Raw genomic sequence first — 21,910 nt, forward strand, 5'->3', positions numbered from 1 at the left:
TATATATATATATATATACACATATATATACATATATATACATATATATATATATATATATATATATATATATATATATATATACATACACACACACACACACACACACACACACACATATATATACAAGCAGTTTGAACACATGCAGATTAAGTGATGCTAAATTGACCCTGGTGTGTATGTGTGGGTGTGAGTGTGTGTATGTTTGTTCGTTCTCTGATGAACTGGATCCCCTGTCCAGGTGTTACTCCTGCCTTGTGCCCTATACATGAAGGGATAGGCTCAGCTTCCCTGTGGCCCTGTTCAGGAAAGAGGAGGTTTATATAAATAAAATACACCCAGCAAGTGACATAACAGTTTCCATTCTCTCTAAAGCTTTTAACTTTTTTAATTAGTTTTCTTCACATAAGTCCCTAGGCATGACAGGAAATTAAGCTACAGCTTAACCTGATGCCAACATTTTTTACACCATTTTATCATACAGTATAATTAGTGCAAGGCTTGTGGTGTCATTCCATAGTTACAGTCTCTTACACTTAAATAAATAAAGCTTATCAAAGGTCAAAAGTATGCAAGCAACTCTTAAGAATACTGTTATCTTTCACTCCCAGTTTTCAAAAAGTTCACACCAATAGAGAGAATGGAGTGCGACGGTACATGTTCATAAAAACCTGAAATGAAGCATTCTATACTTGAACATACTCACATGAACTTCATGGACAGGTGGCAAAGCATTAGGTGAGCAATAAGCCTCAGTCAGCAAACCTTTAGCTACTTCCTTAAGTCAAAATTCAACCAAAATATTTGAATGAAACTGCATTAAAAAGAAACATCCAGCTTTGTGTTTTTCAGAATACAAAAGGAGATCAGTAATTTACAGATAAAACCAAATACATCTGACTGCACTTGCGCTCACTTTTTGAAAAATTCTTTATTAGTAGTAGGCAGATGTAACACAAATCTGTATGGCAGTGCTTTATCTTTAAGCACCGAGTCAACATTGCAGAACAAGAGGGAATCTGAATGTAGCTGCAGAGGTAAGTTGCTTTGTTTATGTAAAACACATTTTATTTATTTAATTAATTAATTAATTTTCCATTCTTGTGGTTTGGTTTATAAAGATAAGTGCCTTTTATACTTTCACTTTTGAAAAGAAAAAAAATTGCTTTTAATTATACACTAAACACCTCAGCCAGAGTAGAAGCCTTAAAAAAATAAAGTCTCCAATATCTCGGCATCTTAACTCACTATCAGCTACAAACAGTTCTCCTTCAAACTACACATCCATATTAAATACAAAGACTTGCAAGACAACTTTTAAAACATTCTTACAGAATAAAACAAACAAAAGACAAAAGCAGAAAAGGACGTGGCTGATGTAGAGCAGGAGAGGGACGCAACGTAAAGTGCTTATTGCTGAAAAATGTTCTGTCCATTAAAAATAAAATGCACACCATCACAAAGACATGTTCTGCACAGATCGGGAGCAAACAGTATTGGAAGTAGAGGCACGTCAAAAAAAAAAAAAAAAAAAAAAGAAGCAAAACAAGCACTATCAGCTGCACCACCACGTACAGCAGACAAGAAGAAGCCAAGTTGAGCGTTTCCAACAGGTAAGCGATAAAGGGGACACTCCACAGAAGAACGCAAGGTGTTTTCATGCAATAGCTGGCGAGTCAGAAACTGCAATGAGAATAGCAAAGCAGGAGGAAGAGGAGCTAAACAACAACAGCTCAAAAGCCATAAAGAGGCACCCCACCGAATGGATGGGAGAAGGAAGGTAGCAGAGTCAAAGTTGGACAGTGTCTCAGGAAAAAAAAATCTGATGTGGTAGATTACGGAAGCATTAAGAGAAAAAGCACCAAGAAATGTATTCCTTCAGCATAGGCCATTTAATAAATCTTCTAATTAAAATGCCTTCCTGATGTTAAGGAGCACGAACTTGGAAGACTAAAAAAGCTACAGAAAAAAACAAAGAGTAAGTCAATGACTAAAGACACTTAGATAGTAAAGACAGAAATAAAAAAAAATAAAAAAAAAATATATATATAGATAGATAGATAGATGATAGAGAGAGAGAGAGAGAGAGAGAGAGAGAGCATATTATTAAGGGCTAAATGGAAGCAGGGTGGAGTCACAGGTGCAAGTGAACTGCTTGGTCATCCAGACACTTATTTATTCTTTGTCCACTTTTACTACTTATCAAGGAACAATGGATTCACTGGAGATGGGGAACATGATAGCCAGTGGCACACACTATTCATTTATTATTTGTTTATGAACCGACTTAATACATTGCATTGGATAGCAGGGATTATTCTGGAAGTAATGGGCACAAAGCGTGAAAGAACGGTGGATGGAACACCAGTCAGCTTAAGTGCACTCATACTGAAGCCATTCAGAGTCACTGATTGATCTAACATGTTTTGTGATGCGAAAGGAAAATGACAAAAACCATGTAACAAATGTGCAAATCCATACTGATGGCCTTCCTCCAAAGCAGTGAACAAGAGCTATGGTTGTGCTGATACTTTTGTTGCCCAACACAAATTTTTAAAACTTTTTTTATATTAGTATATATGATTTAATACACATTCTAGAAAATGAATCAATAAAAACTAGTGTCTCGCAAAAAAAGAGATAGAGACACTTGAATCAAGATGCGTCCAGGTTAACTCGCTGCCTGCAACTGTTAATATCGAAGTATGGGTGGGTGCCGCTTTGAGACCCTTTGTCAGGGATTACACATAACAGGGAAACTGGACTTGTACCACTTATTGCAATAATTACTTTCATGGTTTTGTATTGTCTCTCCATTTGTGTGGAGTGTTTCTCCTTGCATTATGTGTCATATTCCTTTTTTGTATTTTTATTATTTTATATTCAATGGCAAAATCACAATTCATAACAGACTTATACATAACAGTTAAAATGAATATGTGTATGAAATCGGGAAATTATTACCAAGGAGGGGACATGCAACCTTAACTGTTTAAACATCATTATGCAAATGTGTTGCTGCACCATGATTTGAATTCTGAATCTTTGCAGATATTTAGCTTTCAGACTTGTCGAGTTCAATTCCTCCCCCTTTAAGTTCAGTTTTTAACATCTCCCTTTGCATGTGTGTTTTTTAACCTAGCAGTATCAGCTTGGTGCAGATGTACTTTGTCTACGGTGAAGCATTTTGGTACATTAACAGTGTTATTTTCGTAGCTTGTGGGTTTATTTGTACTGTTACTACTAACCACATATCAGTTCCCTTGTGAAAACCCAAATGCCTCTACTAAATTGGTTTTAGTGCCAACCCTGACAAGATCCAAAACAATGTGCTCAGCAGCCATAACCACTTGTCAAAAGCATACATTCATGGTCACATGTTTTCTACATTAACCCTTTTCAACTGATCTTTCTCTATTGACAGGAAAGATTTTAGAATCTAATACCTTCAGTTATTATGGAACATATGATACAATCATATGAAAAAGTTTGGGAACCTCTTAATTCTTTGGATTTTTTCTTATCATTGGCCGAGCTTTCAAAGTAGCAACTTCCTTTTAATATATGGCATGCCTTATGGAAACAGTAGTATTTCAGCAGTGACATTAAGTTTATTGGATTAACAGAAAATATGCAATATGCATCATATCAAACATTAGACAGGTGCATAAATGTGGGCACCCCAACAGAGATATTGCATCAATACTTAGTTGAGCCTCTTTTTACAAATATAACAGCCTCTAGACGCCTCTTATAGCCTTTGATGAGGGTCTGGATGGAGGCATTTTTGACCATTCTTCCAGACAAAATCTCTCCAGTTCAGTTAAATTTGATGGCTGCCAAGCATGGACAGCCTGCTTCAAATCATCCCATAGATTTTCGATGACATTCAAGTTGGGGGACTGTGACGGCCATTCTAGAACATTGTACTTCTCCCTCTGCAAGAATGCCTTTGTAGATTTCGAACTATGGTTTGGGTCATTGTCTTGTTGGAATATTCAACCCCTGTGTAACTTCAGCTTTGTGACTGATGCTTGAACATTATCCTGAAGAATTTGTTGATATTGGGTTGAATTCATCTGACCCTCGACTTTAACAAGGGCCCCAGTCCCTGAACTAGCCACACAGCCCCACAGCATGATGGAACCTCCACCAAATTTGACAGTAAGTGTTCTTCTTCCGCCATGCAAAGCGCTTTTTGTTATGACCAAATAACTCAATTTTTGTCTCATCAGTCCAAAGCACTTTGTTCCAAAATGAATCTGGCTTGTCTAAATGAGCATTTGCATACAACAAGTGACTCTGTTTGTGGCGTGACTGCAGAAAGGGCTTCTTTCTCATCACCCTGCCATACAGATGTTCTTCGTGCAAATTGCGCTGAATTGTAGAACAATGTACAGATACAGTGATCCCTCGCTATATCGCGCTTCGCGGCTTCACTCTATCGCGGATTTTATATGTAAGCATATTTAAATATATATCATGGATTTTTTGCTGGTTCGCGGATTTCTGAGGACAATGGGTCTTTTAATTTCTGGTACATGCTTCCTCAGTTGGTTTGCCCAGTTGATTTCATACAAGGGACGCTATTGGCAGATGGCTGAGAAGCTACCCAACTTACTTTTCTCTTTCGCTTTCTCTGATCCTGACGTAGGGGGTGTGAGCAGGGGGGCTGTTCGCACACCTAGACGATACGGACGCTCGTCTAAAAATGCTGAAAGATTATCTTCACGTTGCTACCTTCTGTGCAGCTGCTTAGTGAAGCGACATGCTGCACGGTGCTTCGCATACTTAAAAGCTCGAAGGGCATGTATTGATTTTTGCATGTTTGTTTTTCTCTATCTCTCTCTCTCTCCCTGCTCCTGACGGAGGGGGTGTGAGCTGCCACCTTCAACAGCTTTGTGCCACGGTGCTTCGCATACTTAAAAGCCAAACAGCCCTATTGATTTGTTTGCTCTCCTCTGTCTTTATGACAGTCTCTGCTCCTGACGGGCACTCCTTTGAAGAGGAAGATATGTTTGCATTCTTTTAATTGTGAGACAGAACTGTCATCTCTGTCTTGTCATGGAGCACAGTTTAAACTTTTGAAAAAGAGACAAATGTTTGTTTGCAGTGTTTGAATAACGTTCCTGTCTCTCAACAACCTCCTGTGTTTCTGCGCAAATCTGTGACCCAAGCATGACAATATAAAAATAACCATATAAACATATGGTTTCTACTTTGCGGATTTTCTTATTTCACGGGTGGCTCTGGAACGCAACCCCCACGATGGAGGAGGGATTACTGTACACCATTTGCAGCAAGATGTTCTTGAAGGTCGTTGGAGATGATCTGTGGGTTGTCTGTAACCATTCTCACAATCCTGCACATATGCCGCTCCTGTATTTTTCTTGGCCTGCCAGACCTGCTGGGTTTAACAGCAACTGTGCCTGTGGCCTTCCATTTCCTGATTACATTCCTTACAGTTGAAACTGACAGTTTAAACCTCTGAGAGAGCTTTTTGTAGCCTTCCTAAACCATGAGACTGAACAATCATTGTTTTCAAATCTTTTGAGAGTTGCTTTGAGGATCCCATGCTGTCACTCTTCAGAGGAGAGTCAAAGGGAAGCACAACTTGCAATTGACCACCTTAAATACCTTTTCTCATGATTGGACACACCTGTCTATGAAGTTCAAGGCTTAACGAGCTAAGCCAACCAATTTGGTGTTGCAAGTAATCAGTATTGAGCAGTTACATGCATTCAAATCAGCAAAATTACAAGGGGACCCACATTTTTGCACATCCAGTTTTTCACATTTGATTTATTTCATACAACTAAATACTGCTTCACTAAAAATCTTTGTTCGGAAAACACCCCAGTACTCAGGTGTTTCTAGGAAATTAAAGACATACCACTGTTATCTTTTTTGTTGAAAGTAAATTATTATGCAGGCTGAGAGGGGTTCCCAAACTTTTTCATATGACAGTATCACTCTGTAAAACAAGGATATGTTATAAAATAAACACAGTCACCAGTCCACAGTCCTTTGTTTCTGCCAAATCAAAATTGCATGGCTTGTTTCAATGACATGTAAAAGACTTATGTCTGTACTGTAAGCACAAGCTATACAAGGGAAATTCATACACAACCTCCATTTGTGAATTTCCCATCGGGATTAATAAAGTATCTATCTATCTATCTATCTATCTATCTATCTATCTATCTATCTATCTATCTATCTATCTATTTATACAATCTGGGGAATGCAGGATCCTGGGGATCAGAGCCTACCTTGACAAGACTGGATGTAGGCAAGAACAGAACTTAGAAAGGTCGCCAGTCCATCACCAGACATAATGACAGAGTACAGTCTGAAATCAACTTCACACAATTTTTTGGAACAAAAGAGAAAGTCCATATGAACATAAGGAGAATGTGTGACCAGACCAGGAATGAACTCCAAGTTCTGGAGGTTAGGAGAGCGCCTAAATATATATATATATTTAATAAGCTATGATATACATTTAATAAGCAGTTTTAAATTCAGTATAACAACCAACAACAGCATTAGGCCAAGCTGTGTATCATGGACCTTCCATACCACACACATGGCACAGCATGCCTCTGTGCAGCACACTTCACACAATGTTTGCTGGCCAGTAAAATGGCAAAAAATAAAACTTTCAGGCATGACTACCCAAAGAACCTGTGCTCCAATTATATGAGTAATGTATTTCTGGAAAATTGTGTATTAAATGAAATACAGTGGTGTGAAAAACTATTTGCCCCCTTCCTGATTTCTTATTCTTTTGCATGTTTGTCACACAAAATGTTTCTGATCATCAAACACATTTAACCATTAGTCAAATATAACACAAGTAAACACAAAATGCAGTTTTTAAATGATGGTGTTTATTATTTAGGGAGAAAAAAAATCCAAACCTACATGGCCCTGTGTGAAAAAGTAATTGCCCCCTTGTTAAAAAATAACCTAACTGTGGTGTATCACACCTGAGTTCAATTTCCGTAGCCACCCCCAGGCCTGATTACTGCCACACCTGTTTCAATCAAGAAATCACTTAAATAGGAGCTGCCTGACACAGAGAAGTAGACCAAAAGCACCTCAAAAGCTAGACATCATGCCAAGATCCAAAGAAATTCAGGAACAAATGAGAACAGCAGTAATTGAGATCTATCAGTCTGGTAAAGGTTATAAAGCCATTTCTAAAGCTTTGGGACTCCAGCGAACCACAGTGAGAGCCATTATCCACAAATGGCAAAAACATGGAACAGTGGTGAACCTTCCCAGGAGTGGCCGGCCGACCAAAATTACCCCAAGAGCGCAGAGACGACTCATCCGAGAGGTCACAAAAGACCCCAGGACAACGTCTAAAGAACTGCAGGCCTCACTTGCCTCAATTAAGGTCAGTGTTCACGACTCCACCATAAGAAAGAGACTGGGCAAAAACGGCCTGCATGGCAGATTTCCAAGACGCAAACCACTGTTAAGCAAAAAGAACATTAGGGCTTGTCTCAATTTTGCTAAGAAACATCTCAATGATTGCCAAGACTTTTGGGAAAATACCTTGTGGACTGATGAGTCAAAAGTTGAACTTTTTGGAAGGCAAATGTTCCGTTACATCTGGCGTAAAAGGAACACAGCATTTCAGAAAAAGAACATCATACCAACAGTAAAATATGGTGGTGGTAGTGTGATGGTCTGGGGTTGTTTTGCTGCTTCAGGACCTGGAAGGCTTGCTGTGATAGATGGAACCATGAATTCTACTGTCTACCAAAAAATCCTGAAGGAGAATGTCCGGCCATCTGTTCATCAACTCAAGCTGAAGCGATCTTGGGTGCTGCAACAGGACAATGACCCAAAACACACCAGCAAATCCACCTCTGAATGGCTGAAGAAAAACAAAATGAAGACTTTGGAGTGGCCTAGTCAAAGTCCTGACCTGAATCCAATTGAGATGCTATGGTATGACCTTAAAAAGGCGGTTCATGCTAGAAAACCCTCAAATAAAGCTGAATTACAACAATTTTGCAAAGATGAGTGGGCCAAAATTCCTCCAGAGCGCTGTAAAAGACTCATTGCAAGTTATCGCAAACGCTTGATTGCAGTTATTGCTGCTAAGGGTGGCCCAACCAGTTATTAGGTTCAGGGGGCAATTACTTTTTCACACAGGGCCATGTAGGTTTGGATTTTTTTTTCTCCCTAAATAATAAAAACCACCATTTACAAACTGCATTTTGTGTTTACTTGTGTTATATTTGACTAATGGTTAAATGTGTTTGATGATCAGAAACATTTTGTGTGACAAACATGCAAAAGAATAAGAAATCAGGAAGGGGGCAAATAGTTTTTCACACCACTGTATGTGTAGAAATTCAACATGGTGTTTAAAATAATGGTGCATGAAAAAGAAAAATGGTGTGCCATGAAGCTCACATTATAAATAGTTATTAGTGTTAAAGCACAGAAAAATAATATAATGGGCTGACTAATGACAGTAATAAAAAACATACTGTAACTGCTTTTACATCAAATTAGTTCGTAACCTCAGATTAGAATGCAATATAACATTGTTACCACAAGATGGCAACATACAACCATGTAGGATAAGAGCATCACTTTATTACAGTATATTTATAATGCATGTAATTCTTCATACTACTACTGTTAAATTTGTTTATATAGTCAAAATAGACAAACACACACATAATAATTGTCAACTAAAGTCAGTAGCTTCCAGAAAAGACAAACATCAGTCAATACGTCTATTTACTTCTGCCACTTTTTTCAGCTTTAGGATTAAAATCCAGTAAAGGTTTATTCTAACATCAGCAAGTGCAGGGCTACAATCAGGGCTGGATTGCAATGCAGAAAAAATGCCATTTTTTAAATCGTGTCATTTATTCAAGACATTGTATCCAGTGCAAGTATTAGTACTATTCAGATCCATTCAACATTTTGGTGATCTGCACTCAATAATACAGCAAATACTGTGTGCAGGAATTCACTGTCTAAATAAATAACAAACTGCACTGACAGCTTTACAGTACCCTTGATAAATTTACTGGCAAACAACACACAATTGAGGAGTTTAACAGGTGCTCTGAAGAATTAAATTCAACTGGGAAATTTTAATCTTCAAAAGTTTGTAATAAGAGGGTCTTCTGAGTTAAACTGCAACTAAATTACAAATTGCTCGGCCCAACATGTTTAAATTCCAAGGAAAAATTTGGCACACTATTTAGCTATTCCATGAAGTGAGCTATGCAAGATTTTTGGATCCACTACAAAATTAGTGCAAGTCATGATCAGTAACGGAGACAACCAAGTGTCACATCTTATGTTGCACCACGCCAAGCTAACGATGAAGTGTTGTGGCTGGGGACTTCATTAAACATTCCTGTTCAACGAGGAAGGAAAGCTGTGGGCTTCTTCTGTTATAACTAATGTTGTTGCATTGATAGCTGCACTATTGTTTAAATTAGTCTGACATATTCAACACAAAAAGGTAAAATGTTAAAAGCTGCAGTGATCACTGAAAATGCCAAAAATTGATTTCTATAACTAGGTCATTCATCAACAGTTATTTTTGTGAATAATAAGTAAATGGAAAAAAATAATAATAATGATAAAACAGTAGGTTATAAAAGGCATTCCATGAAGCTAACATCTCTTATAGAAAGTACCAGTTTTAAGTCTGTAAATTTCAAACAATAAACAGCACAAAGATGTTCATAGAAAAATTACAAGAAAAAGGACACATTTCAAGATCTTTTAGAATCAACGGTGGTGTGCTCCTTTCCTTAAAAAATCTTATTGAAATGAGAGCTCATGAACAGCATTATGTAGACCACCAGCACAAATAATGATTAGAAATAAAACCCCTGTGTCATATGTCATGACAATATCTGTAACTGCAGGCCTATGTCTAATAATGAACAGTAAAATATTTCTATAATTTTTTTCATGTGTATATCAAGTTAATTCCATTGTGCACCTCAATAATTAAACTACAAAAGGCCTCTGTATTAACATCAAAGTGGTCACTAAAATCAAGCGCCACATGGCACATAAATAGCTCCTTCCTTAATAAAGTCACTATGATTAAACACAGTCTCTGACTCAGCACTTTCTTTTTCTGATCTCCTACATAAATTATGTTTTATAAATACTTACTTGACATATTACAGTACAGGAGTGCAGCTGTACACTGTAAAATTGTTTGACATACATGTCTTTTATACAATGTATTATTGTTTAGGATTCCAGTTTATCATGTAGAATTGTAGAGCTGTGCTTTGTAATGTAATGCACTGGAGAAGCCTCACCTGAAGCACTGCGTGTCATTTTAGTCTCCAGGAAAGTCCAGAGGAGAGTGGCTAGGCAGGGGATGTGTTATGAGGAAACACTAAACAAGCTGACCCTTTGTGAATTAAGCAAATGGAAACTGAGAGGCGACATGATGGAAGTGTTTAAAGTTATAAAGGGAATTAGTACAGTGGATTCCGACGGATACTTAAAATGAACTCAACAACAACACAGGGACACAGTTGGAGACTTGTTATGGGTAACTTTTGCACAACCACTAGGAAGTTTTTCTTCACGTAGAGAACTATATACACACGGAGTAAATTACCAAGCAGAGTGGTGGACACTGGGACTTTAGAAAAATTCAAAACTCGACAATGTTATTTTGAAGGAATTAGGTGGATAGGATTGGAAGGCTTTATTGGATTGAATGGCCTTTTCTCATGAAAAATGTTTCTAATGTTCTGATACTGTTATGTATTGTATATTGTACTGGTAAATGCAATTATTTGGTTATGTGCACGGATGTAACATCAAAAGAAATTCCTAGCAACTACATTGCCTGGTATTAAGGTTTATGTAATAATGGCCTATACTGCTCTCAGTTCAATACTGAGATATTAAAAAGGCAGAATATTTTGTAACTGACTATCTGCCAGTAAACTAGAAATGCTTATTACAAAAATGGCTAATTATAGCCTGGTATTTGTTCTGAAGAATTGCATGCAGATGTTTGTGGTTAAACTCAATGCACAAAAAGTCAGCTTGCTCTCAATAACACTTCAAGGTCATCAAAGGCATGCCCATTCCTTAAAAAGGATGAGGGAGCTTGGACTGCACACTGGACTTTTACACCACCAGTACCAAGACTGATAAAATACAAAACATACAGGCTTGCAAAAAAAACAATAATATTCAAAGCTGGTTGAAGCCATGCATTGCCAAGTCAACTTGCTGTAGGAAGTATCTGATCTTTGTGCATTTGTATGCTGGAAGGTTTGCAGAGTAGGCCTTGTGGTAAAGCAGTTCCTTAATTTTTTATGGTCTTTTGTGGCTATCAAAGATATACATGCAATTAATGAGGTATATTCTGAAGTTGCTCGTAAGTAAAATTACACAAATGAAGTTATCCTTTGAATTTTTTTTTTTTAAATCAGTGGCACTAGATTGTGTTTTTTTATGCTTCCCAAAATATCTAAAGTGCAAGAAACTGTACTGGTGTGAATAACATCTACACCTGTCCCAGTCGGAATTGACTATGTAAACTGCAAATCACTCCACAGCATCAATGGACACAGAGGTCCTTCTTAAACAACACTGATGTCTATGTGCAGTTGTACTGAGAAGCGAGTCATTTTGGTTAAGGCCAAACTTTGCAGCAGGTGTGAGGCCTGAAATTGGTGGCACCCTACCAGTGGTTAAAGCTGCAGCTTTCTTCTTGGTTGCTAAAAGCAAAATACTGTTTGTATCTGTGTATAAATATTGTAGTTAAACTTTCATGTTTTGCACTTACCACTTATAAGTTTGTGTTTCTATTTAATTTTGTCTTAAGTGTGCTTAATACCACTCAGGTTGCTACTAAATACACTATGTAGACAAAAGCTTTACGTACGTAATTAACAAACTAGTAAAGTTACAATTAAACTAGCAATTCAAAGGAAACTTTTTCATTTTTAACGCCAATAATATTTCCAAAAATGCCATTTTAATGATGTAATAAATAGATTCAGAATCGTAATGTACTTGCACATCTAACCGGTATCCGTCAATAAGGGCGCGCACATAAAGGCGACCTTCAAAAGGGCGACCTCAATTGGGCGCAGCGAATAAAAGCGCACATAAATAAAAGCGATCTTCAAAAGGACGACCTCAATTGGGCGCAGCGAATAAAAGCGCACATAAATAAAAGCGATCTTCAAAAGGACGACCTCAATTGGGCGCAGCGAATAAAAGCGCACATAAATAAAAGCGATCTTCAAAAGGGCGACCTCAATTGAGCGCCGAATAAATGCGCGCGCAAATAAAGCAGCGCTTCAAAAGGATGACCTCACTTGAGCGCCGAATAATTGCGCGCATAAATAAAGGAGTGCTTCAAAAGGGTGACGTCAATTGGGCGCAGCAAATAAAGGCAAACGCAACAAAATTATTACAGAAAATTTATTAGATAAAGGCAATGATTGAACGTATAAAAAGGTGAAAGCAAGAATATTAAAACATCCAATCAATTAATGCCTGAACTTCTAACGAACTACTTCTAACGAACTATTTCTAAAGCTCTCTATATTTCGTTGTTTTCAAAATTACAGAAAATTAGATTAAGGCAATGACTGAATGTATAAAAAGGTGAAAGCAAGTTACCCTTGAAGCTGTAGATTATGTGCAATGCCACGTAGATATTCGAGATGCGGTCTATTAGCATAATCAAGGACAATTAATTTAATTAACCTGTCTGGTGTTGACTGCCATGCAACCTCTCTTGCTTCCTTCATGGCGGATGCATTTTTCGTTTGTATTACAGATTTGTAATATTCATACAAATCAAATATTACCTCGTGTTCCGCGGCAAATGAACACCTCTCACTCCTCTGTGACTTTAGATATTCTTGACGATCACTTCTCAAGGAAGTTTCAACATAAATATCACAGACGTAATCGAGGATTGCCTATATTGGTCTTGAGTTAACAGAAGAACTTTGTGTTTATAAAAAGACCTAAATCAAGCTTCGATTGTAAGACCTGGCTAACTCACTCAAGCGTGATTATTCCACCGAGTCTATATTTCCGAGGCCGAAGTCGCCTGCGTGTTTGCAGCTGTAGTTTGTTGCTTGTTTCATTCAGTGTAAAGGTAACTACTGGAATACGTATATGTTTTAAAATATAAATACTAAAACCTCAATGTACGCGAAATAAACTTAATGCGAATTCAACATTACGCAAACTAGAAAGCGTGAAAAAGGAGGAACACCAAGGAAAAACAAAAAATATCACACCATTGAGAAGCGTATTTTTCTCCTTGTATGGCGCAAGAACAGCCACTTGCGTTTCTTTCTCTGGCGGGCGGAGAAAGCCCGAGAAGGCGAAGGAGCGCGCTCGTGATCTCACGCGCACGCTCTCAGCGCAGCACGTAGTACCGTGTTACCAGATGTGCGGGTTGGTTAGAACGAGCCCCGCGTGTAAATAAAAGGACTATGCGAGGTGCGTTGTTTGACCTTTTTAGAAAATATGTGACAGCCGTAAAAACATGCAACATAAACTAAATTTAAATTCAACGTTTTTTTTTTAACAATTCTGTTTGCAGAGACAGAGCGTTGAGTAATGACGTTTGGGGCTCCCTCTCAAAGAGCGTTTTATTTGCTGGAGCAAATTAGGAAAAAAAAGTACGAGATGGCAAGCTGAAGTGATGCAGCAGATTAGGAACGATTTTTGAAAAATTGGCCAGTTTCAAACAAACAATACTGTCTTTTGTCATTCAGCAATGCTGTTGTTGGGTGGTTTCTTATAGAGGACACTCATAAAAACAAAACTCTGAAAAGAAATGCAGAGAAATTCCTTCGAAAATATAGTGTGGGCTAGAAGAAACGCGCTGCCTCCAATTCAAGCCTACTCAAAGGATGAGCCCCGCACCACTCTTTACATCTGACATCTGCTCGACCCTTGCCAACACAACAACACTATGGCAGAATGAAGAACTTGAACAGTTCAGTTGAGGTATTGATTAATATGACAGCAGACTAAAAGGGAAAAGAGAAATAAAAAAAAAAAAACACAAAAAAGTGGATATTCAAAAAAGTGGGTTCAGGAGAAAAGGAAAGAAAAAGGTCCATGTGCTTATAACCTTGTTTAGTTTATAACTTAATATATAATATAGCATATTAATGTGTGCCACGTGCAAATTGTTGACAAGAGGTATTGAATTTTGGAAGGATTCTGCAAGACAGGTAATTTCACCATGTAAGCTGATTAACACAGTGAAGCTGCCTGTTTTAAATGAACTCAGACTGGATTATACACCCATCACATACAGGTGCTGGTCATAAAATTAGAATATCATGACAAAGATGATTTATTTCAGTAATTCCATTCAAAAAGTGAAACTTGTATATTAGATTCATTCATTACACACAGACTGATGTATTTCAAATGTTTATTTCTTTTAATGTTGATGATTATAACTGACAACTAATGAAAGTCCCAAATTCAGTATCTCGGAAAATTAGAATATCAATTAAGACCAATGCAAAAAAAGGATTTTTAGAAATGTTGGCCAACTGAAAGGTATGAACATGAAAAGTATGAGCAGTATATTTAGTATAAATATATATATATAAATAAATAAAAGTATATTTAGTTGGGGCTCCTTTGACCTGGATTACTGCAGCAATGTGGCACGGCATGGAGTCGATCAGTCTGTGGCACTGCTCAGGTGTTATGAGAGCCCATGTTGCTCTGATAGTGGCCTTCAGCTCTTCTGAATTGTTGGGTCTGGCGTATTGCATCTTCCTCTTCACAATACCCCATAGATTTTCTGTGGGGTTAAGGTCAGGCGAGTTTGCTGGCCAATCAAGAACAGGGATACCATGGTCCTTATACCAGGTACAGGTAGCTTTGGCACTGTGTCATGATATTCTAATTTTATGACCAGCACCTGTATGGTACTTTTTGTATATTTTTGTTTTCTTCAATTTTTTAGTTTCACATATACAAAGTATAGGGAAAGTATTGTAATCGTCCAAATAATCAATGCCAAGATTTTGATGAATCTCGATGTTTTAGAACTCCCTGATTCCGAAAACACCATTTTTAGAATAATGTCTGTGTGATTGTGTGTGTGTATAAACAATAACTTGAGTACACTTTCACTTAGGTCTACCAAATTTTGCATACATATTAGGTACAAAAACATAGATTTCTGTCAACCTTTGGGCTATTTCCATTAACCAGACGGTACTTTACCTTTTGTTAGTCTGATTTATTCAACTTTACTTTTATAATAATTGTTCTTTATTAATTTGATTTGTTGTTGATGGTTCTTTAATGTACATAATATAAAATATAATCATTGTCTTGCGATTTACTCCTCAAATATCCATCCCCATATCTGAGTATATGAGAAAGGCTAGACCACTCCCAATTTTTTCCCCCATACAGCTGTGCTGAGAGGGACAAAAGATAGATAAAAATGTAAAAATGCATGCAGACTTCTGTCTTACTGCAAAGATGTAAGCATTAGCTAAAGCTTATTGCCATATGTACAAATAAAGTTGTCCATTGTGATTTAATCCTTATCAGTTTATCCAGTGCTGTGGATGTATCAAGCTAGCCAGTATATCTGACAAGTGTCCCAGCATTGGCCTGAGCAAACTCTAAAACGCAGTTTAAATGAACTTTAGCCCCAAAAACGTGAAAGTTAATATCAATTAATCCTTCTCAGTGTCTGTAAAACATAGTAGTTTGCCCCATCCTGAGGAGGAGTTGTGGCAGTAGGTCATGTTCACAGGTGAATTTCAGTAGAACACACAAACTGGGTCGGGCAAAACATCAGTCAAAATATTATTTGTTCCTTTTTCTGGATCCACTTCAGTGTTTATGGCACAAACCAATACATACAGTGGTGTGAAAAACTATTTGCCCCCTTCCTGATTTCTTATTCTTTTGCATGTTTGTCACACAAAATGTTTCTGATCATCAAACACATTTAACCATTAGTCAAATATAACACAAGTAAACACAAAATGCAGTTTGTAAATGGTGGTTTTTATTATTTAGGGAGAAAAAAAAATCCAAACCTACATGGCCCTGTGTGAAAAAGTAATTGCCCCCCTGAACCTAAGAACTGGTTGGGCCACCCTTAGCAGCAATAACTGCAATCAAGCGTTTGCGATAACTTGCAATGAGTCTTTTACAGCGCTCTGGAGGAATTTTGGCCCACTCATCTTTGCAAAATTGTTGTAATTCAGCTTTATTTGAGGGTTTTCTAGCATGAACCGCCTTTTTAAGGTCATGCCATAGCATCTCAATTGGATTCAGGTCAGGACTTTGACTAGGCCACTCCAAAGTCTTCATTTTGTTTTTCTTCAGCCATTCAGAGGTGGATTTGCTGGCGTGTTTTGGGTCATTGTCCTGTTGCAGCACCCAAGATCGCTTCAGCTTGAGTTGACGAACAGATGGCCGGACATTCTCCTTCAGGATTTTTTGGTAGACAGTAGAATTCATGGTTCCATCTATCACAGCAAGCTTTCCAGGTCCTGAAGCAGCAAAACAACCCCAGACCATCACACTACCACCACCATATTTTACTGTTGGTATGATGTTCTTTTTCTGAAATGCTGTGTTCCTTTTACGCCAGATGTAACGGGATATTTGCCTTCCAAAAAGTTCAACTTTTGTCTCATCAGTCCACAAGGTATTTTCCCAAAAGTCTTGGCAATCATTGAGATGTTTCTTAGCAAAATTGAGACGAGCCCTAATGTTCTTTTTGCTTAACAGTGGTTTGCGTCTTGGAAATCTGCCATGCAGGCCGTTTTTGCCCAGTCTCTTTCTTATGGTGGAGTCGTGAACACTGACCTTAATTGAGGCAAGTGAGGCCTGCAGTTCTTTAGACGTTGTCCTGGGGTCTTTTGTGACCTCTCGGATGAGTCGTCTCTGCGCTCTTGGGGTAATTTTGCTCGGCCGGCCACTCCTGGGAAGGTTCACCACTGTTCCATGTTTTTGCCATTTGTGGATAATGGCTCTCACTGTGGTTCGCTGGAGTCCCAAAGCTTTAGAAATGGCTTTATAACCTTTACCAGACTGATAGATCTCAATTACTTCTGTTCTCATTTGTTCCTGAATTTCTTTGGATCTTGGCATGATGTCTAGCTTTTGAGGTGCTTTTGGTCTACTTCTCTGTGTCAGGCAGCTCCTATTTAAGTGATTTCTTGATTGAAACAGGTGTGGCAGTAATCAGGCCTGGGGGTGGCTACGGAAATTGAACTCAGGTGTGATACACCACAGTTAAGTTATTTTTTAACAAGGGGGCAATTACTTTTTCACACAGGGCCATGTAGGTTTGGATTTTTTTTCTCCCTAAATAATAAAAACCATCATTTAAAAACTGCATTTTGTGTTTACTTGTGTTATATTTGACTAATGGTTAAATGTGTTTGATGATCAGAAACATTTTGTGTGACAAACATGCAAAAGAATAAGAAATCAGGAAGGGGGCAAATAGTTTTTCACACCACTGTATATGGGAAAACATGGTCTCTTGCAACAGTTATCATTGAGCTGTGCAGACAAGTTACTAAAAACAAGCAGCCTACTTCACCCTTATGAAGGACATTAAATATGGCAGGTACTTTGACAAGTAAACTCAAGTTAGATGAGGATCATGGATTTGTTTCCTTTTTTAAGAAACATTTGAAAATTAAAGAGGTCCAACAGGATTTACCTATTTACAGTACTTGCTAAACACTCCATTTTCTTTGTACAGTACATTATGAAAGGATACTACTGTTGTAGCAAGGAAACTTAATGGTCTTCATTCAGCTTTTGCCATTATCAAAGTTTAAGTTTACCATAGCTCATTGATCTCATTTGTAATAATCACTAGGAGAGCAATGCTAAGCGCCTTGAGCATGGGAAAGGTGCTATATAAATAAAATGTAATATTGTTATGTTATTATTATCTCAAGTACCCCTCACAGCCTCAGTTGCCAGGTCCCTTAAAATTTATTGCTCAAGGCCAACTTAAAAATAGTGAATTTGCCCAAAAGAATAGCCCATTGCCTGAAATACACAAAAGGACACACTGGAAAGCAGGGGGTGATGTAAGAGTGAGAGAGTTAGGTACCTACCAGTGAACCCTGGGGGTGGGGAGGATGGTCTCAAGTCAAGTAAAGTTGGGGAGCATGCACTAGTACAGTGCATTGCCGCACCCACTACACAACGGAACAACTCGGGAACCCGTTTGGCAACCCCCTCAGGCAGACACGCAGTACAGTCACACCCTCTGGAAATGACCCTCTCTCTGCCACAGCCAGGTGTTACGTGGGCGACCCCTTGATCTGGTCCAGCCACTTGGGCCCCCAACAATGAGGATCTTACGAGCTGGATCGCCCTTGGTGAAACGCGCCACATGGCCGTAGTGCCGTAACTGACGCCCCTTCACAATGCAGGTAATGTGCCTCATTCGGGACTCCATGAGCAACCGCTCATTCGACACAAAGTCAAACCAACTGTACCCAAGGATTTTTCTGGAGAGATACAGTATCAAAGGAGTCCAGTCTTCGGCTCAGGTCACTGGATAGCATCCATATCTCGCAACCATATAGCAAGACAGGAAGCACCAGGACTCTAAAGACTTGGACCTTCGTCCTTTTGCATAGATATCGGGAGAACCACACACCCCTTTCCAGCGACCTCATGACCCCCCCATGCTCTCCCAATCCGTCTACTGACTTCATAGGAAGAGTCACCAGAGACATGAATGTCACTGCCAAGGTAAGTAAACCTCTCGACAAGGTTGACACTCTCTCCGCAAACAGACACACTGGTGATGGCTGTGCCTAAGAGGTCATTAAAGGCCTGGATCTTGGTTTTTATCCAGGACACTCGCAAGCCCAGACACATAGACTCCTCACTTAGCCTCTCGAGCGCCCCGATCAGAGACTCCATTGACTCCGCGAAGATCACAGCATCATCAGCAAAGTCAACATCCGTGAATCTTTCTTCACCAACAGATGCCCCACAGCCTTTGGACCCCATGACCTTGCCCAATACCCAGTCCATACAAGCATTGAACAGAGTAGGAGCAAGAACACACCCCTGACAAACCACAGAATCAACTGGGAAAAACGTTGTGCCTCCACTCTGCACAGCACTCACAGTACCAGTATACAGGCTGGCCATGATATCCAGCAACCTTGAGGGGATCCTGCGGACCCTCAGGATGTCTCACAGGGCAGCTCGATGAACTGAGTCGAACGCTTTATGAAAATCAACAAAGGCTGCAAAGAAACACTGCCGATATTCGCGTTTGCTCTCCATGAGAACCCTCAGTGCTAGGATGTGGTCGAAGGTAGACTTCTTAGGCGTAAAATCAGACTGTTCTGGTCACTGGTAGGTGAGCAAGTGATCACAGATCCTATTGAGGATGACCCTAGCAAGGACCTTACCCGGCACCGAGAGCAGTGTTATCCCCCTGTAGTTGCTGCAATCCAGGCGATCACCCTTCCCTTTCCAAATAGGGACGACAAGTCCCGTTTTCCAGTCAGTTGGGATGATGCCAGTCTCCCAAATGGAAGCAAAGATTGCCTGTAATGCCAGGAGGACAGCCTTACCACCAACCTGGAGAAGTTCACCCCGGATACCACAGATCCCTGCAGCCCTCCCTCCCTTCAGCTGGTTCACCACCTGTGCAATCTCAGTGAGATTGGGTGGTTCCCAGCTAATTGGAGGATCAGCCTCAAGGACTGTGGACCCAGAGACATCAAATGTCCTTGCCGGAGGATCAGCTTTGAACAACTTCTCAAAGTAGCCAGCCCAGCAGGTTACAACTGCAGTGTCATCCATAAGGACCATTCCATCAGCCGCCATGACTGCGACTCTTGATGGTCTCCAACGATGAAGGACATCTAAAAGTGTAAATAGCAGGGGGAAGGGCTGCAAGATTGATGAAAAACATAGTAAAATGAGGTGAGGGAGGTTGAAAAACATCCCAAAATACCACATTGTTTTAAAAAAAAAAAAAACTGGTCCAAAAAAGCACAACAAGCGAAAGGCCTTTTTTTCCTCGCGGATAATGATCAAAAATTGCCCAATTGGGCAAGAAAGCAGCAGACCTGGCGTGGCAGGGTCTAACCTGGACACGGGTGGAGATGGCCTTGGAGTGGGGGGGGGTAATCGTTGAGCTCCACCCAAAATGCACAGATTTCATGTGTTTGATCCCGGAAACTGCACGTCAGAAATCGCTCAAACTGGCGATGGACTGAAACTGCTTTTCGATGCTGTAAATCCCAATGATGCTTATAGCCATGAAATCATTCATTTGCACTGTTACATGTGTTCTCTTTTACATTGCTCCAGGGTTTACGTGGTGCTAAATGTTTCTGAATGCTGCACTGTTGTCCAATAAAGCACGAAATCTCTTTGTTGTGGACTACCTTATACCCATGAAATATAAACTGTAACAGCTACATCCAATTCCTTTTTTAAAAAAAAAAAAAAAAAATTATATCTATACTAATAAAAGGCAAAGCCCTCACTGACTCACTCACTCACTGACTGACTGACTGACTGACTCACTCATCACTAATTCTCCAACTTCCCGTGTAGGTAGAAGGCTGAAATTTGGCAGGCTCATTCCTTACAGCTTACTTACAAAAGTTAGGCAGGTTTCATTTCGAAATTCTACGCATAATGGTCATAACTGGAACCTCTTTTTTGTCCATATACTGTAATAGAGTGCACCTCGATGGCCATGGGAGGCGGACTTGCGTATCGCATCATCACGCCACCCACGTAATCACGTGAACTGACTGTGAACAAAGTACATACAAAACAAGGAAGAGCCCCAAAGAGCGCTGAAGAAAACATTCATTACACAATTGAGAAGGCAGCGAAACAATAAGAAGCAAGCGAGTGACGCATACAAGCATATTCATAAGTGCAGCTACTGCGGAAACAAAGCACGGTGTAAACCGTAAGTTTAAATTAAGTTTATAGAAACGCTCCTGCTACCGTTTGCAATACCATATTCGTGACATACAAGTTTAATGAGAAGACACGAGGTATAAACGAGACTTTGGATCAAATTGTAACGGAGTTAAAATTGCTGTAGCGAGAAACCTTTAAATGCCGGGTCTTAGCTAACATTAAATTAAGTCGTGGACATCGCAACATCACACAAGAGAGCGGCTCACGTGAACTGACTGAACTTTGAGGCAAGATTGCTTTTCTCCTGTACAACTATACGTTGCATTCTCAACAGTACGCTTGCACGGCTTGGTCATATTACAACCGGAGTGCTGAACTGACAACGTGGTATACAAACAGAACTATAACAATCGTAATAAACGAACAAAAAAACAGCGGAGAACCCGTGGATTAAATAAAAAGGCTGCTTCCTTGGCGAAGCAAGGAAAAAGGAAGACCTTATATGGCGTTCGTTTATAAAACAGCGGAGAAGCTGTGTAAAGGCTGCTTCACAAAAAAACAGCAGAGCGCCTTATATGAGCAGGCAGTCAGCTAAAGGAGGGAATCAATAAATAACTATAATCGTAATAAACGAACAAAAAATAGCGGAGAATCCGCGGACTACATAAAGGAAATGGGTACCTGAACAGAAAAGTGAGTCTCAAATAGCTACTCAATAACTATTACAATCGTAATAAACGAACAATAAAAGAATACAGAACCGCTAAGCAAGGAGAAAGGACGGCCTTATATGGCGTTCGTTTATAAAACAGCAGAGAGGCTGTGTAAAGGCAGCTTCACAAAAAAACAGATCCTTAACAAATTGTTATTGGTATATTTTCCCTCAATTTAAAAAGGTTTTCTTTTCTTCTTAATAAAAATTTAAAAGCAGTACTTCGCCGCTGTGAAGCGCGGGGATTTGGAGATA

The 21,910-nt window shown here is 39.2% G+C and overlaps 1 protein-coding gene across 1 annotated transcript in view; it reads right to left on the minus strand.

Moving 5' to 3' along the window:
* Window positions 1-912: 912 nt before the first annotated feature.
* septin8a (septin 8a) overlaps window positions 913-21,910 on the minus strand; it is an 86,633-nt gene continuing 65,635 nt past the window's right edge. The window contains exon 10 of the mRNA XM_051933978.1: window positions 913-1,959. Coding sequence (XP_051789938.1) covers window positions 1,905-1,959 — 55 coding nt within the window. The 3' untranslated portion in view covers window positions 913-1,904. The remainder of the gene's footprint in view (window positions 1,960-21,910) is intronic.

The sequence above is a fragment of the Erpetoichthys calabaricus genome, chromosome 11 (genome assembly GCF_900747795.2).
Source record: "Erpetoichthys calabaricus chromosome 11, fErpCal1.3, whole genome shotgun sequence".
NCBI classification, from domain to species: Eukaryota; Metazoa; Chordata; class Cladistia; order Polypteriformes; family Polypteridae; genus Erpetoichthys; species Erpetoichthys calabaricus.